The sequence below is a fragment of the Pleurodeles waltl genome, chromosome 3_1, assembly GCF_031143425.1.
Source record: "Pleurodeles waltl isolate 20211129_DDA chromosome 3_1, aPleWal1.hap1.20221129, whole genome shotgun sequence".
NCBI classification, from domain to species: domain Eukaryota; kingdom Metazoa; phylum Chordata; class Amphibia; order Caudata; family Salamandridae; genus Pleurodeles; species Pleurodeles waltl.
The window spans coordinates 1,954,427,330-1,954,445,923 of NC_090440.1; the positions used below are offsets into that span (position 1 = coordinate 1,954,427,330).

The 18,594-nt window shown below is 45.0% G+C and overlaps 1 protein-coding gene across 4 annotated transcripts in view; it reads left to right on the forward strand.

The window, feature by feature from the left end:
• Positions 1–18,594, forward strand: part of ABR (ABR activator of RhoGEF and GTPase) — an 826,710-nt gene that overhangs the window by 482,019 nt on the left and 326,097 nt on the right. For all 4 annotated transcript variants that reach the window (XM_069226275.1, XM_069226276.1, XM_069226277.1 and 1 more), the window contains one exon: positions 9,606–9,710. In XM_069226275.1, the coding sequence (XP_069082376.1) occupies positions 9,606–9,710 (105 nt within the window). The remainder of the gene's footprint in view (positions 1–9,605; positions 9,711–18,594) is intronic.

The following is an 18,594-nucleotide window of genomic DNA, read 5'->3' on the forward strand; positions in this document are numbered from 1 at the left end:
CACCTGGAACGAACCCTGCTCTTGCCCACCCATAAACAAACAGGTGGCACGTTGACACAGAGTCCCCTCCGTTCCTAATTCAGTACCCCACTCTAGAAAGCCTGGTGGTACAGGCCTCCACTATAGGGTTGACCCCAATTCTTTCCACACTACTCCCTCAAACAGATAGTCAGAAAGACATGAGGCATTTGGGAGGAGGATGTTCTCCTCCACTAGACTGATGTGAGGGCTAGACAATGCCAGCTGTTTGTTGGGCAGGTACTCCCATGCACCGTGGGACTCGGTTGCTGAGATCTTACCAGCAGTTCTGGAAGAATTTCATTCCAGTTTGCCACAGACCATTTGAGATTTCTTGGATGTTGCCAAGTGCTTCATCCAGTCAGGGCTAGCTATGACAGACTGTTTAGGTACAGCAATTAGCACTAGCGTGGCGCTCAAGCTCCACTTGTGGATGATATCCATGGGCTTCTCTGGTTATGTTCTGGCATCACTCATGATTATCACTTATGACAGCTATCACAGGTGATTAGGTTGACTCTGTCCTCAAGTTTTTTTAAAGAGAGTAGAACTACTGCACACTCCCTATGTCTTTCTACACCTTGAAAGCAATATCTGCAACAATGTGCCCCCTTCGAGGCATCACTAGAAGCGTTGCCTTCAGACAGCATTGAGGCCCACTGCCTCCGCAGCACACCCCCCTATTTTTTCAGGGTAGGAGACCTGACAGTCAACGTCCACACCAGCAGGCACCAGCATCTATGGGTGGAAAGCCATAACATCCACCCACATGAGCATGACTTTGGGAGGACCATTTGTCCATTTTGCAACAGAAGTTCAGGCACCCTTCCCTAGAAAGGAGCCATATGTAGAGAGGGTCACGGCCCGAGAGCGGGACTCGGTGTTATTCTTATTATTTCCTAGTGCTGAATAAAGGCAGAGGCCTTCATCCTATATTAGATCTTCAACCCCTCAATTTCTTCCAGCAGAATGACAAATTCAAGATGCTCACTCTGACCCATGTTCTATCAGCCCTGGAACTAGGATACTGGATGATGTTGGATCTGCATGATGCTTATTTCCATACCCCCATTCTCCAGGTCCAAAGATGCTACTTTTCATTCAAGGTGCTCAACAAGCCTTTTCAGTTTGCTGTGCTCCCTTTCAACCTCACCATTGCCTCTTTGTTATTCACCAAGGTGATGGCGGTTGTAACAGCCTACCTTTGGAGGTTAGGGATAGCAGTTTTACCTTAACTTGACTATTGGCTGTTGAAGGCAGATTCGCCACAGTCAGTCATGAACCACCTTCAGACAATGGCGAACCTCCTTACATTTTTAGGGTTCATAATCAATGTGCTGAAGTCACACTTAACTTAGTCACAGCAGCTCATTTTCACCAAAGCCAACCTGAATATGGTGGACTCTCAAGCCTTCCCTCTGGTATGATGACTTCAGGACAATAGGTCAATGATCCTGACAATTCAACATCATTCTTGGGTTCCAGTGAGGATGACTTTGAGGCTTCATGGACTACTATCATGCCTGTCAAAAATGCAACTTGGCGTATGCAGGCTTTGCAGTAGAATCTGAAGTCTCACTGGGCCAAGCACCAAGGTTATCTGTCGGATGTCATCTAGGTTTGAAGTAGATTGAAAAAGATCTGCAGTGGTGGCTGCTCTACCACAAGTGGACCAGTGCCAGATGCCGCTCCCTACCCCATCTCACCCAGACGTGATAATGATGACAGATGGGTCACTGCTGCGTCCCCGATGAGATCAGAGGACTCTGGTCTCCAGTTGAGCCCCGTCTCCATAGCAAAGTATTGGAGTTGTGGGCCATTCGCTTGACATTGAAAATGTTCCTGTTATCTTTTAAGGGGAGGCTGTTTCAGGTACTCATGCACAACACCACCATCATGTGGCATTGCAACAAGCAGGGCGATCTGAGGTCCTGGCTCTCTGCCAAGAGGCCCTGCACCTTTTGACCTGGCTGAATCAATAGGGCTTCTCTCTTATCTTACAAAACCAGGTGGGATCTATAAACCCTCTCCTGAACTGATGTTTGGCTTAAAGGTATCCATTATTTTGTAGTTTTAGTTACACTTGTTGTTCTAGGCCCAGCTGGATTTTAGAGTTCATTTGTACACAAGGCCATGAGATAGCTTGTTCTATAATGAAAACTCTATAAATGGGTCAGTAACCTTGCTCCCTCTGAGTGCTTGTGCGCAACATGGAAGTTTAAATAATTTATCTAACTATACATTAAAGACGACAAAGATAGTTTCCCTCACCTAGGTTTAAAATTGTGTCTTACTCCTCAGGAACAACTTGACATTAAGAATTAAAGAGAAACACAGCTTCCGTTAGTGTTTTGATTTGAGTAGTCATTGTACGTTTGTGAGATCACTTTTGGCAGTTTATTATTTTAGTACTGGATCATGAACAAACAATTGTTAAAACATGTTTCTCAAAGATGGGCATATTCTTAAAAAGCATAAGTGTTTCGGGAGGGTCTCCAAGAGGAAACTCAATGTGCAAGAGGCTCCAACAGGCAGATACAGAAGGACTCTCTGCACCTCTCACTCATCCTTCTCCATCTTCCTTTGTCTCCCTTGACTCTCTGGTGTATTGCTGGCTAGATCAGGTACAGTGCTGGCTCAGAGGAATAATTTTGCACAGCACCGAGGATGGAGGATGGTGTGATGAAGGAACCTCACGTCAGGTGCATTGTATATTTACTCAGGCTTCTGGCTGTTTGACCATTCCCTGGCCTCGTTAGACAAACAATCGTAGGTGCACAGGTTGGTGATAAGAAAGCAGTACAGGTACTCCACTCCTTTCCAAGTTTGATAAAGGAACTGGGTGAGGCTGAATGAAATTATGTTGGCCATTCAACTTGCACCACTTCATAACAACAATGCAAAGTCCCATGGTTCCAGCTACTTTGTGACACCTTGGTGCATCCTTCAGTAAGTCTGTGGTGCACTAGATTGTATAGATCAAACAGGCTTTGGTAGTATCAGGCTCTGACTCTAGGGGTCCATGATGGGACCGGTTGCAGTGGCCATGTAAGAAATTCAAGGTGATGGAATTCATTCTGTGGTGCCTTTAGCTTCTGTTCCTATGTAATCTCTTCTGTTACTCTATAAGCCCTTGGTAGTTCCACATGTTGTGACAATGGGTATATACTGGAGCAAGGAATTGTAAGGCGACTGTGGTGCCAGTTCTTAGGTCTGTAGGAGTGTCATCCAGTTACTGTGGCTCTGAGTCATGGGACACTTAAGCTGCTGCAGTGGTACCAGTTCTCGGAGCTACCAGATCTTGAGGTTGTACCAGCCCAGTTAGTCAGAGTGCTTTTATTTCTTGAAGATGACATTCTGGTGATACCAGTGGTTTGATTTTTTCCCACTGTGGTTCTTAGTCCTTCATAGTTCCATGCTCCATTGACTATGTGCTTCCACCGCCAGCTTTGCATGTTTGTGATGGCTCTAGGTTCTGTGACTGTCACTTTCAAATCTTGTGATCACCTTCTTTGGAGGCACTGCTCCGTATGTAGGCTCTCCAGTAGCTCTAGCCCCTTTACCTGTACCTTGTTCTGGTATTTCACTGAACGGCATTAATGAGCAGTGAACACTTTAGTGAGATTTCAGATCAGTGGATTTGCTGCATGGCCAAGGAGGCAAAAGTGGGGAATGAAAGTCCATTGGACAATCTACTTAAAGTGAAAGTCTTTATCAGCTTTGGTTGAAGTTGGATGTGTCCATATTGTCACTACTTCACATGCAGTTTTAAATATGGCTCTTCTGACCACAGTCACCCAGACCTGCCTGTCACCACGCTACAATGAACGCCATCTTCCTTGAGAAGAATCTATTGAATGAATCATCTCAAATGGTGGACATTTGCATTTTTTGAAGACTGCATTACTTTTCAATGCTGTACAGCTGACTTGATTGAAAAACTATAAAAGGCATTTGCTTAATGCTTGTTACAACCACTGTTGTGTTTGTACCACTGAATATCGACCTCTAGAATATTGTGGCACAAGAATATTGAGGACAGAATATCAAGGGGCAAAATCTAAAAAGATAAGTTCATATGGGTAACTATAGATTTTCGATCCCTAACTCCACCTCTACGTACCTTGAGGATATACATGTCACATAGGTATATATATGTGTAGTTAGGTATAGAAAATCTAGACTTGCCTGTCAATATTTTTTTGGGATAGTTTGCCCCCAATATTGTGTCCCATTGATGTTCTGGGGGTCAATATTCAGGGTGCACAGCTTTAGGCACCAACCTGGCTTAGTCATCTTATGTCTAGGCCAGGGCGGAGTGCGTGGAGTTTCACTGCATGGAATTCCGTGGAGCTACGGGAAAACTTCACCGAATTCCACAGAGGTCCACTGGTGGGCGGAGTAATGCTCGCCATCCTTAAATATATGAATCCCTGGTAGTATCTCACGTCCGGCAGGTGTCATTAGCGCTCGGTAAATGCGGAAACTTCTGATCGTCGTAGCAAGGGTTCGATTTGTGGCAAATTGAGAAAAAAAAACTGCTGAAGTTTCTCACAAGGGTGAGTTTAGCAGTGCCACTCTGTGTACATTCCGTGTACACCACGTGGAAATGAGGATGACCTCGGCATGTTTTTACAACAAAGCGTTACTTTCACACGCACCGTTGGTGTCTCCTTTCCCCATTGTTTTCCAGACGCCCCCCACCACCCCAACGACTCAGCTATTAACTTTCACGTGAAAGGGTCACCCTCTACTGGAAGAGATTGCTGACTTTTTGCAGACTCTGCACACAGCTGCAGCGGTGCAATGAAAATAACTTTTAGGAAAAGTGGGGCCTCACACCAGTCTCTCAAACAAACGCTCTGTAAAGGCATAAAAACTCCTCAGTCCAACACGCGCTCAACCACAGGAATCGAGTATGAAATGCAAAACACAGCGCTACTCTGGCCACCTCAAGGAGATGCGAGACCCCATCACCTTTCCCAAGAACAAAATGCCACATTCATCCGGACATCCCACGAGAAGAGGAGGGAGTGGGATATCACAGCGACCTGCCCACAATAAAGCGCGTCGTGCAGCCTCCAGGGTCGGAGGCTTGATACGGTGCTTGTTCAGAGTAAACACCCCGTCTTTCAAAGTGCCTCACTCACTGAGAGGCAAGCGCCCTTCACGCCTCTCAGCACTGCTTGCTCGCATCCGCACCTGCCGCTGCCACAGAACATGGCTGTGCTGAGCAACTCTTCCTCTGTTACAGACCGCTGTGCCAGGACTACCCCAGGACAGCAACTGGTTTCTCCGGCCTGAGTAGCCGAGCCACGTTTCCCATCTGATTGGGAAGGGAGATGAAAAAAACATAGAAACCGAAATCTGACAACAATGAATACGGATGCACTGGTATTTATAATGGCAGCCATCTGAGCCTGGTGCCAGTAAATACTAGACTAGTAACTCACTCCTGCGGCTCAACACACCGGGGTTATACTATAGCACAGTGGTAAATTCTGCTCCGCCGGCGGTTGGAGGAGTTTTGTTTTTGCTGAACTCCATGCTCCAAGTGTAGTGGCAAAACTGTGCAAACTCTGCCTGCGGAGTGGAGTTTGCCACCTGCCCCTACGGATGCCCCAGTAACAAGGTAAAACAGTAGTGTCTTAGGTTTGCATTAAAAAGAAAATAGATTCGGTATGTTATGTAAATCTAAAAATGATCTTTCCACATAAAGGAGAGGATACGCATGTGCTTTCTTCCCATCAAATGGAGGTTGCACATTAACTAGGAAACCTGGCTCCTAACCTGGAATTTAAGGGATATCCGAGTACGAGAAGGTAAGACCTTTCCCTGCTTATTTTTAAGGGCCAGGTATTGAAAGCAATTTAATACAATACATTACAGCTCCTGCTTGTGAGACTCTAACCTCTTGAAGGAACAGATCAATTGGTTTCCTTCCAAAGGCAAAATGGAACCATTCAGGCTTCAACTTAAGTGTTTATTCGGAGTTCCAAGTAGATTTGTGGAGTACAAATCCCAGATTGTTTTGCTCCTGATCAATGATAACTTTCTTTACAGACCCTTAAGGGGCGGATAGTGGCGTGTCGTTGCCAACTGTTTTCCTCTAACGCAAACGGGCCGCTTCTTGCACCCTCTCTGATGTGCTATAGGCAGGATTTTCCCCAATGAAGGAGGAATGGTGGTATTGTGTGTGTGACTAGTTAATAGTTGCAAACTATCATCTCCACACCAGAAGGAAACCCTAATTCAGTAGGTCACAGGTCTAACCTTCTACTTCATGCATATCTTGTGGTGGATGAAGACTTCCCAAATCTAAGATTATAGTAGACATAGGGCCTCATTATGACCTTGGTGGCCGGCGGTAACACCCCCAACAGGCTGGCGATGTTCCCCCAGCTATTATGACCGTGGCGCAATAGCCACAACCATACCGCCGGCCCCTCCACTATACCGCCAGGCTTCCACCTGAGTCCATGACCGCCAGCCTGGCCATGGTGGTAAATACCGCCATGGAAAGGCTGGCAGTAAGGGGGACTTGGGGTGCCCCTGGGGGCCCCTGCACTGCCCATGCACTTGGCATGGGTAGTGCAGGGGCCCCCAGGCATAGCCCTGTCGCGCATTTCGGGCAGTGAAATGTGCAACGGGTGCAACTGCACCCGCTGCACATCAGCATTGCCGCCGGCTCTATTACGAGCCGGCAGCATTGTTGATGTGACATTTCCGCTGGGCCAGCGGAAAAGTCGTAATAGGGAGCCAGAAATACCGCCAGCACTGGCGGTATTCTGGCCCCCGCAGCCCTGGAGGTCTTTTGAAAAGACCGCCGAGGTTGTAATGAGGGCCATACTGTTAGATACAGAGTCTGGGGTGTGTTGGAATCTTCTGCCTGAATCTCTGGACAGTGTTCAGGAATGTGACTTGAGGGGTTCAATAGTGTTGAATCCACATCTGTAGCTGAATTATGTACCATATCTGCTGTGCCCAGTTGGTGAGCATTGGGATAATTTTTGTATAACTTGCCTGTAGTCTGCTTATGGTGTGTGGAAGCAGGGGCAACCGAGGGAAGACATAGGCAAATTATTTGTTCCAAATGATCGAAAATGACTCCCCAAACGATCACTTGTTCCTGAACATGGAACTGAAGGTTTGGCATTTTAGTTTTTTCAGTCATAACTCTAGGTATATGAAGACAGCAATTGAAATGCTGCTAGAGGTGGGTTGCAGATGTACAGTGGTAGAGGACAGACTAGTGGGTGCTGCTAGAGGGCAACCCACACATGTTACAAGAACGCATGCTCACACGCAAGTTGATAGTGTGCTGCCCACACACACTGTTAGAGGTGTCTCCCTCACACATCCGCACACATAGATCGCATACATTGCTGCAGGTTAAGCACGCAAGCTGCTAGGTGGCTAGTCCACACATAGATGCACATGCACTGCCGGCGGGCTCGCACGTGCTGCCAGAGGGCAAATTCACATTGACATATTTAATAACATGATGCTTTTACCGTAAATACTGTGATTCCATTTTATTGACATTATTTTTTTGTTCACCTTGGAAAGATGCAAAATCTGTCTCGTTGTGGGTATAGTGACCTTTCCGTATGCAAACATGTGCACCCGCTGCACAATGTAGAGTCGTTGTGGGTTCAAGACTCAGACAAAGAACAAAGGAGGCCATAGATGCGTTTGTCCCTGGGCCGGTGTTCCTGAGCGAGGTCTGACTGCGGGCTTTCTACATAACTGTTTGCATTTTCATCTGCTGAGTTTACTTATGCAAAATACATTATTCATTGTATGTGAGGTGCATTAGTACAGTACAGTAATGTCTTCCAAAGTCCTCACTGTGTTAAATTCACACGGTGTTCTAGGGAACCGCCTCCTTCAGAATATAGGACCAGATAAACAAAAATGCAATTTTGCATTTCCTAAATAACGACTCCTTAGAAATCGCTATTTAGAAAATGCAAAATGATATGTCTGAAATATCCGATTTCCTAATAGCAATTCCTACAGAGTAGGAATCGCTATTAGGAAATCGCAAAAAGGAGATCCTATTTAATTTGTTCCAATGGGCTGGTTTAGCATTTTCAAAATGGTGATTTCCTATTCACTATTTTGGAAATGCTAAACCATGGATGGCTATGGGAATAAGGCCCCTGTGATGCACCCCAAAAATAGTGGTGCACATGTAGAGCACACATATGCCATAGGGGCATGTGTGCGCTCTATTGCACTTTCAAAAAAACATCTTTGGGTGCTTTTTAGGTCAAGCATAGCAGCGCGAAAGCACTGCTTTTCCGACGTGTTGGTATGTATCAGGGCTTTTAACAACACCCACCAAACACCCATCACTACCACTCGTTCGTGGGCTTTTCCTTCAAAAATCCTTTGACATTGGTAAATGGTTTACGTTTGTCCCTCCTTGAGGAGGTTTTGTTACCGCCTTGGCCATCACCCCTGTTACAAGGCGAATTGCACTTTTGCCGATAAGTTTGACTGCAAGTGACCTTTTTTCTTTTTGTGTCTCTCCTTCACACTGATGCTCATGGCGGCCATGACGCTGTGAATCGGCTCACGTATGTGAAACTATTTTACTTTTTATTTTCAATTTATGTGGCAAGAAAAGACCGGTTAGAAGTTTACAATGCTAATAACTCTAATTCGAGCAAATGCGAGACCCATTGCATTGCAAATGCTTGTTTTAAATTGCACTTGGTCGCCATCAACTTGGACTTGATGGTAATAGCATTTCTTAAATGCCCAATTCTCATTTAGGAAATGCTTTGTACATGTGCATAGGAATCGCAAGTAGGTAATCCTTTTTTGCAATTTCCTATTTAGGGGGGTCTCAAATTACGATTTCTGCAATGTAGAAATCTCAATTTGTGACCGCGTAGAGGCTTTTGTAGGAATGAAAAGCCCATTTAGCATTTATTAACAGCATGAAATAACGATTTGGTCCGTTAAGAAATACTAAATGGCTTCGTACATCTGGCCCATAGAAGCCAGCCACTGTATTCAAATTATGGTCGTGGTTTTACAAGTTGAGCTTTTATTTTAAAAAGGTATTCAACCCAATTTCTCTGGCCTGCTTCAACTAAGCTTCTGGTTTAATGCTGTGGTCAGACCTTCTCCCCTGCAGACTTTGGACACACTGAACTTCACTGGTTGTGCTGCAGAGTTCAGACACTCGAGATAGATCACTTTGGAGAAAATGTTCATGCAACGTGTTCCCTTGTCCTCGAACAGAAGAGAGAAATATTGATCTTATTCTCATAGTGACAGAGTAAGGCTGCAGGCTCACTGTCAGGACTCAGTGAATGCCATTGGTCCACTGTCCATTAGTGGTCAATGATAAGGGATATGTTCAGTGTCCCCCAGCTCTTCCACTTCTAGATCGTAAATTATCTCTGCACCCATCCACTACTCCCTATTGAGCTGCAGTACTGACAGCACAGCAGTGTCCTTCATCAGCTAATAGACATTGTGCTTGACATGCATCACACTAGTGTTTGTAACGTTAGACAAGAGCATGATGTCTTGAATCTCAATTAATGATTTTCATTTTTTCCCCTTAGGGCGAGAATGACTCTGAGAAGGGTCTGGTGATGAGAAAGCTTGTCCTCTCTGGATTCCTGGCCAGTGAAGAGATCTACATAAACCAACTGGAAGCACTACTTTTGGTAAGAGCTCCTATCCCTGCTCCGTCCTTGTTTCAGGCTTGGAACCCCCCCCCCCCCTCCCACCTTCCCCTACCCGCCCTCCCTCCTCCTTCTTGCCTGGCAGCAGAGGGCAGTCAGGGAAGCTAAAGTGCAGTGCCTGGGATATGAGGACACAAAAACAATAGGCCTTGTGCACTAATGCCCCCTGCTGCCATTTCCCACTGAGCTGACAAGTCCATGGATACGAAAGCACTAAAGATAGTGCTGGGTGGTGTATGGTGATTTGTTAAATGTATCGTATTTATTTGTGTATGTAAAGTGCTCCCCTAATCACTGGCTGTAAGTTTCATGTGGAAAAACAATTAAGGAATCAAAATAAAACCCCAGTAGATGGACCCCAAACTAGTGGGCATAATGGAAGAACTTGAGGACCTTTTGAGTCTGTGCACCAACTCGTCAAAATCAAGGTTGTACCCACCAGGAGGAATGGTAAACAGAGGAGAAAACAAACTTCCAGATCTGGAGTTCGAATTGCAACCCAGAGTATTAAAATTATTAGGTATAGTAATTATGCACCTAGAGACACTGAGATGATCTTAATTTTGGTGGGGGCATCAGTAGGGTGAAATGCTCCATCCTGTCTGGACTACTTTACCATTACCTCTGAAAGCAGAGTGGCCATTGCAAAGATGATCATGCCCCCAGGTTCCTCTGTTTGTTTCAGAGAGTGGTGGGCCTGCTACCAATATCACAATTTAAAAAGATTGTTAAGATGCTAACCAAATTGATATAGCCTGGCTCTGAACTAGGGTTTGACTAAATGTCCTGAAATTGCTCTGAGACCAGAGGGCCCTGCCAGACTTCGAGTGCCACTGTATGGCAGCACAACTTCATTGTCTTTGGGGGGTGGGGTTGTTTGGGCGTGTCTTTTAATAGATAATAGTCTTTTTTGACAGGATGCCATTGGGATACGTCTTTGGATTGTCCACAGAAGTTTCACGAGAGACCGTGTCTGGAGAATGCACTTGGGTCTGGCTGATGGGGCCCTTCTGGGAATGGGTGACAAAAGAGGGTGACAAAAACTCCACTGCATTCTCAGTGGAAGGTGAGGTATGGGGACTCCCATACTCCCGAAAGCTGAGCCGAGAATCATCTGTGGTTTTTTTTGGATACAGGGATGTTGCAGTACAATGGGAGATCTGTTTTTGGGTGATGCTTTTGTGACATTCAAGGAAGCTCCTGATTGCTTCAGAACAAGTGTACTCAAGGCTGACCAGGGCTGCTCGCAACACGTTGGAGGGTTTCACAGGAAGTGGCAAGGACTTTGTTAGGTTAGAGGCCCTAGTTCAACTGTTGAGGAAAGAGGGAAACCTACAGCTGTCAGTGCTTCAAAGGCTCTGTGGGGGTGCGCGCATATCGGGAGGCAAATATTGAGGGAGCTGTAACCGATAAAGAATGGAGCCGGTTCCTGGCATTTAATAAACGTGTGTCGAGCAATGCTAGATTTGCACGTGTGATGGTTATGTACAGGCGATACTTGACTTCAGCACTGCTATATAGAATATCAGATAACTCGTTGAAATGTTGAATTTTCTACATAGAAGTGCCGAAATATGGTGAACTACTGGGGAAAAGTAGTGCAGGCAATACAGAGAGCGTTGGGAGCTTTGGTCTAATTCACCTTTCATCATTGTAACCTGGGTCACGATCCAAATCCCAAAACAAAGAACTTCCAGTTAAATGTGTGCCCCTAAGTCAGTTGAGCACTAAAAGGCGCATTGCGATTCGTAGAGTACAGCTCCCTTTACCATCACTGACTTTGCAGAGGTGACATTTAAAAGAATGGCTTGAGGCCAAGGAGATGCTCATGTCGGAACTCATAATACACTGTTGGATGACTTGAGTGTGTGGAGAAAGATGTCCATAGGATGGAATGGTTACCAAGATAAGGGCATTGTAGAACCTCAAGACAAACATTGACTGATGGCTTGAGTGAATTGGGGCCATAGCCCACCTCAGCTGTGCTGTACTACCTGAATTGTTTGGAATTTATATATATATATCTATATATACATATATATATATATGTGCATGCACACGCACCCCTCCCCCCCCCCCCCCCCCACCCAAGCTGTCTAAAACTTTGTATTTTTGCATAGAACTTGTACAGCCTTAGAATAGCCTGGAGTAAAGCTTATACCATAAGCCGTTTTAGCGTTTAGGCTTCATTACATCTGTTCAGTATCTTTGGATGTGACTTAGGGTTGTCACACATGCCACAATGACGGCCAAACTCTAGAAATGGTATTGAACCCCAGAACAATTTTGCATTTAAAACTTGGAGCGCAGTTCCTCACTAGTCTTTCCCCACATCCTTCTCTGAAGTAGCAGCATCTTGTTCGCGTGCAGGAGCGTTATCTGCGGGTGCCCACAGGCTTCAGAATGATACTTAAAGAAGAATGATTGAGAGAGGACAGCAGCAGCTTCCTGTTGTTGCGTAAAACAAGCAGAAGACTGGTTATTTGTCCAATTCCTAATTTGCGTCTTTGTCTTCCTCTTTCTTTGTTACTGAATTTTTTTTCAAGTGGAAAACTTTATTTTCATTTCATTTATAGTTGTAACTCTTTGAACACACATTTAAATTTTTTCAGTGATTCTTTTTCTTAAACTTTTAGTAAAATCAAGCTGTACAGGTTTGGATTGGTCACTGTGATGGCTCTCATTGACATGCCTAATGAGTCTGTAGTCAGTTTGCCTAGCTTGGATTAGATTGCTGTAAAGCACACCGTGCATCTGCTGTTTTGGATCTGGGTGTTGGGTCAGTGGCGGCTGCCACTGAATGGCGGCGGTGGTGGGGAAAAAACAAAACAAAAAAAACACTTACCTTTCTTCCTGAGTTGTGTTTGCGTCTTCTCTGTCCTCTTCCCAGCAGCACACAGACTTCCAGCCAATCACAATGCCGCTTTCACCAGCATGACAGCAGCGTTGTGATTGGTGTGAGAGCCCTGCTTCAGGGATCTCACAGGGAGTAGGAGCCTGTGCACGTTTTTCACCCAGCTGTTTAATACAGCCGGGTGGGGAATTGCAAAGTGTACATGTCTATTTGGCCGGCCCAACACAGCCGGGCAAACAGACATGCGCACTTATTGTGCACTCCACTCCTCTCTCCAGCCCTCCTCCACCCCAGCCCCACCCTAACCTGACTCCCAGGGGGTAAAAAATGATCATAACGCCTTGTTATTATCATTTTATTTTCCCTTACCCTTCTGCTTAAAAGCAGCGGGCGACACTCCTCCTCCTTAGTGGAGGAGCCGCCCCTCTGTTAGGTAGATGCACTAACATAGCTCTCATCTTTATGGGGGAATTACACATAAAAACGAATGCTGTGATTGAGTTAAAAAAGTTGTCAAAGATAGATGTAAATCGGGATTGTAGGGGAAGAGATATTATCAGAATGGCATTGGCGGGAGAAGTAGAGATCGAGGAAATCAACAATTATTTATGCTACCAGTTCTTTGGTCACCTGATATTGTGCCAGGTAAAAAGAAGCCTCACTTTCTGAGCCACAGGCTGTAGACTCAGACAGTTCAGCTTATCTGTCCAGTCTATCACCACATCTGGATAAAATTCAGACTTCTGGTAACTAAGCAGTGACCCTCCAAAAAAGATCAATACTGGACATAATAATATGCCATGCGTGACCAAATAACATGAAATCTTCTCTTAACTCAGTGCTTCTTTTTAGCCAGATACCCAATCAAAATCACTTGATGGCTCTGAGTAGTTGAGATACTCGAGTGTATTAACGCACACACATACACACACAGACAATCAACTGAGGAGGCTTGTTTTTCTCAACAGGGGCTCTTTCATGCCTCTCTTGAGCTGCAACGTCTGATGCATTTGACTGGATGAGATTAAACCATTGGTAAGATGGGATGAGAAACTAGAGGCTGATTGCACTGGAGTTCAACGACCACAATACCTAAATCGAGCGTTTCAGGCTGAAAAGCTTTCAGTGTTGGCAGCATTAGCCAATCTTATAGTTTAATTCTTCAGGAAACTGGGGCTGTGCAGGAATAAATCGGAGAAATGTGATGCACACAAGAGATAATAAAGCTAAGGGTTAGACAGGTAGGTATGAAAAATGGTTTAGAAAATACTTGTAATTAAGTTTAACAAAAATACACTAAAAATAGTCTGAGATTAAAGTTCATTAATCATGTTACTAAATGGTCAAGAAGTACAACAGCAAAAGGATCATGAAAAGAAGAGCTTTTGAAATGTCTGCCTTCTCAAGAGTCTTTCAAAGAATAATAGTCCCCTGACAATGCAGAGATCAAATATGGCTGAAGAATGTCTGAAACCTTCAAGCCGGACCTTGGGGATCTGAGCCGGGATAGCCTAAGCCATCATTAGACTGGGACATCTTGGGTAACTCCTGCAGCACTTTGTTTATGCTTTAGGCACCTGTCTACATTAGGCAAGATCCTTGGCAACAGGTGGTAAGGAAACTCATTTCTTTGGCTTGTGAGGAGTTGAATTCAAGTCTGGCACTATCCCGCTCTCAGAAAAGTAGCCCTTGGTAAACAAAAGGCAGGCTTCCAGGCACTTTATAGGTACCTCAAGTACAGATATCCACATGACTGGATAGGTAACCGTTTCACAAATCTTACACAGATTTCAGCATGTTGGCTTCCAGGAATCTAGCAATTATCTAGGGGAAAATGTTACTAACATATTCCTATCCCCAGGTTGTGGACATACACCGGTCCTATACTGGATCCTTTTTGCCCCTTGGCAGGACTTCTGCCTAGCTTGGATTGCAGTTTCTTAAAGGAACCTTAAGATGAATCAGTAAGTTGATCCTACGTATGACAGTTTACAAGGCAGCCTCTAACCTGGATTAGTGATATACTCACACGTTTCAACTAACCACTGGGAAATATTCCTCTCAATGTTTCTTGCCCTGCTTTTAGTACAGATTTGGTTTCATGAATTCCCACAAGATTAGCTGTGTCAGCAAATCTCATGTGTCCCTTGATGGTGGCTCCTGAGTGGTTTTGGGGGAAATAGGTCTTTTTCTTACTTGCCTTGTATAAGATACTTCAAAGACTCAGACACACAATGTGTTTCAGCCATGCTGTGTCATAAGGCACTTCTTCTCTTCCATCTATGGTAAGGTAACAAAGGTCTCATCACAGTCTAGAGAATTTCAGAGAGGCAAACATCCATAATACGTTTCCATGTAGGCTTTTTCTACTTTAATGAGTCTCCATGATCAGATCACTAAATGCCCATTGTAAATACAGTTGGCAACTTTGGTGCAAAGATGGCATCTCTTTCTGCCGCCCTCCTAGAGAATTCAAACAGTGCTTAGCTTTAGGCCTACCCAAAACTTCCCATGCCCAAGTCAGGTTTCCTTTTTAGGTCGAGCGTAAGCGTGCAACCTCTTGTATACTTTTAAGTATACTTCTTCTGTGGGCTTCCAGCTATTTCATTTGTTAGTTTCAGTGTCATTTAAAAATCCTTGCCTGCTAATGGTCAGTCATGCCTCTTTGTCCCGCCTTCTTCTGTATGGGAGCAGTTACCAACTACTGTATAATTACGCTTTGTCCTGTTTAACTGGCCTGTAGGGGACTTTGTTTCCTGCTCCTGCCCAGGGAAGTTTCACTTTTCATTTGCAGAGCTTTCTGCTCTGAGCTTAGCTGTGAACAAGTCTATAAATCAAATTCTTATCTTGGTCACATTTGTCTTTGTGGGCTCGCTGCACCCTCTCTCAGTTGCCTGGCTCCCACCTTTTATTGGCTTGGATTTTCTTTACCAAGTGTGTCTGCCTGCGGGGTGCTGAGAGCAAGGGCAGAGGATTACTTATTATAGCCTATGCACCCAGCTCTACCAGGGCTCTGCAATCCTAAGAGACAGTGCCCACGTCTGCTTCATACTGGGATCCCACTTGAAGCTCCATTAGTGCACCTCAGTTCATTCACTCCCACCCTTCAGCTGTGCCAGTGCCAGGAACTCCACACTCGATGTCTGTTAGAGTACCTCAGTTCTTCCAGTCAGTACACTCTGCTGCTCCACTACTGGGACCTCGGGCGCAGCTCCATCAGTGCACCTCAGTTCACACACTCCAAGCCGTTAGCTGTGCCAGTGCCAGGAATCCCACATGCCCCGTCTGCCAGAGCACCTCAGTTCTTGCAGTCCGTACACTCTGCTGCTCCAGTACTGGGACCTCGGGCATGGCTCCGTCAGTGCACCTCAGTTCACATACTCCAAGCCCTCAGCCGTGCCAGTGCCAGGAACCCCACACACACACACACACACACACACACACTCTGCCAGAGCACCTCAGTTCTTGCAGTCAGTACACTCTGCTTCCCCTGTACTGGGACCTAGGGCTCATCTCCTACAGTGCACCTCAGTTCACACACTCCAAGCCCTCAGCTGTGCCAATAACCCCATATGTGCTGTCTCCCAGAGCACCTCAATTCTTGCAGTCAGTACACTCTGCTGCTCCAGTACTGGGACCTCAGGTGCAGCTCCATCAGTGCACCTCAGTTCACACAGTCCAAGCCCTCAGCTGTGCCAGTGCTAGGAACCCTATACGTGCAGTGTGTCAGATCACCTCAGTTCTTTAAGTCAGTACACTCTGCTGCTCCAGTACTCAAACCTCGGGCACAGCTCCATCAGTGCACCTCTGTTCTACTCCAGTAAGGTCACTTCCTTTCCTATACTGGGACACCGCTCACATACATTTCCATTACAGCAGCTCAATTCTAATATTCAGTCCCACTGCCAAGCCAATACTGGACCTAAAAGAGCAAAACACAGCTCAGCCAGTGCATCTCAAGTCTAACATTCAATGCCACTGTTGATGGGAACCACCGCAGCTCTGCCAGAATCAATCCATTCTAATATTCAGCACACATTTCTTCTCAGGACTTCTTGCTTCTGTGCTTCAGAGGCAATGCCACTTCCATGCTGGGCCCCACTCATAGCTTCACCAGGGCACCTCGAGGCTAACACTCGGCAACACTGGCACGTCAATACTAGGTTCCACACATAGCTCCATCAACATACATTACTTCTGACCTTATGTGCCTCTTACTATTCCAGTACTGCAGCCCAAATACAACTCTGTTGGTGCACCTCAACCCTAACCTGCAGCGCCCCATCATTCCAATACCAGGAATTACACGGCGCTCCATTTCTCATTCCTCACCCGCTGCCTTCCTGTTATTCCAGCACTGGGCCAGGATACAGCTCTGTCTATACCCCCAATCCTGATCGGAAGTGCCCCAGTATTGCTGTTTTGGGGTTCACATACAACTCTACTAATGCACCTCCTGCTGCTCTACAGTGCTGCCTGCTGTTCCACACTCTGACTTCTGTTTGAGGACGTGGGGAGCCAATGAAATCTATCCTTAGCTGCCATCTTTGAGAGGGTATGTTTCACCTATCTCACTCCTTTACTCTCTATACTCTCAATTCTTTCTTTCTCCCCCACTTTTCTGTTTCCAGCTCTTAAAATCCACATTCGCTCTCTCTTTCAACTATTTTTTTTCAGACCCCAAGTTTCAGTGGTTTTCTCATTCTGTCTGTGGGAAATGTCAGTACATACATGCCCGGGTTTTTTCGTTGCTTGTTTCACCCACATCTCTTTTTTTCCTTTAATGTTAATTTTTCTCTTTCTTTTCACACTTCTTTCTTTTTACTCTTTATGTTTTGTTTGCTAGTTTCCTTCCCTTTTTTCTTAACTCACAAGTTTGCTCTATTCTTTTATTTGTTTTTTCTTTTTCTTGTTCTTTCTTTCCCTTCTTTCTTTTATTTCTTTGCAACCCCTCCTCTTTCTTCCTTTTTTCTGTTGTATTTCACCTTCCAATCCATCCAAAATTTATATTTTTGTTAGTGTTTGGAGCATTACACTCTAATGCCAAAAGGTTATTTCTGATAAAGGTTTATATAATAATTGTATATGTTTTAGGATAGAGGAAGAAGGTAAGTGGAAGTGCTCTAGTTAAATGCTGGGCCACTAGAATTATATGGCAGGGAAAGACAAAATTATGAGGCAGAGTTGGCCAATTTATGAGTGAGGCAAGAAAAGTCCAGTTATGATGTTACAATGCCAATAGCTCTAACTCAAGAAAGAGTGAGACCTATTGCATTGCAAATGCTTGTTCCCCTTGAAGTCAGCAACTCCACATGCACTTAAACATACGTCTTATGGATACATCCCGCCACATTTTCCAGTCTGGCCTCTGGAATAAAGCGAGGTAAGGAAGTGAAGGATGGCCAAGTCATCTTTGTCATGGTAGCACCTTGGCTTTCCTCGCCTCTTGCTAGACAGATGATTGTTCTTGGAAACCTGTTGGCTGTAAGGGTCACCTGCCAATGGAATACATGGTCTCTTACCAGCAAAGCAGAATCCGCAGAGCCAGGGTGGAAAAGTCAAGCCAAAGGGTACTGGTTTGGGCTTTTTACAGGCAAAGAGACACAATGTATACGTTTGTACACTGAAAAGTTATACTTGTTTGGTGTAGATCTTGGTGCCACTTTTTGGAAGATATACGTCTTTGGTATAGTTGCACGTACTTAACAAGGCAAGTGGTCCTAGTGCTTTCAAAATAATAATCTTCAACGTTTCATTTTTGTTTTTACTTTGCTTTTCTGATAATTCCGCTTCAAAAAAATGGTTTCTAAGAAATGGAGTTCTGATTACTTCAGTGTTGAGCTCAATGTCGCAGTGGTTTGCAAGGTTCATAGTGGTGTCCATTTTACTAATGCAAATACAGAGAAAGCATCTGCATACTTTTTGAGCATGACCATTCTTCATGTGCTCGGCCACATAAACGTAAAATATAACAAAAAACACAACTGAAGTCTTGATCGCTCCCTTTATAGT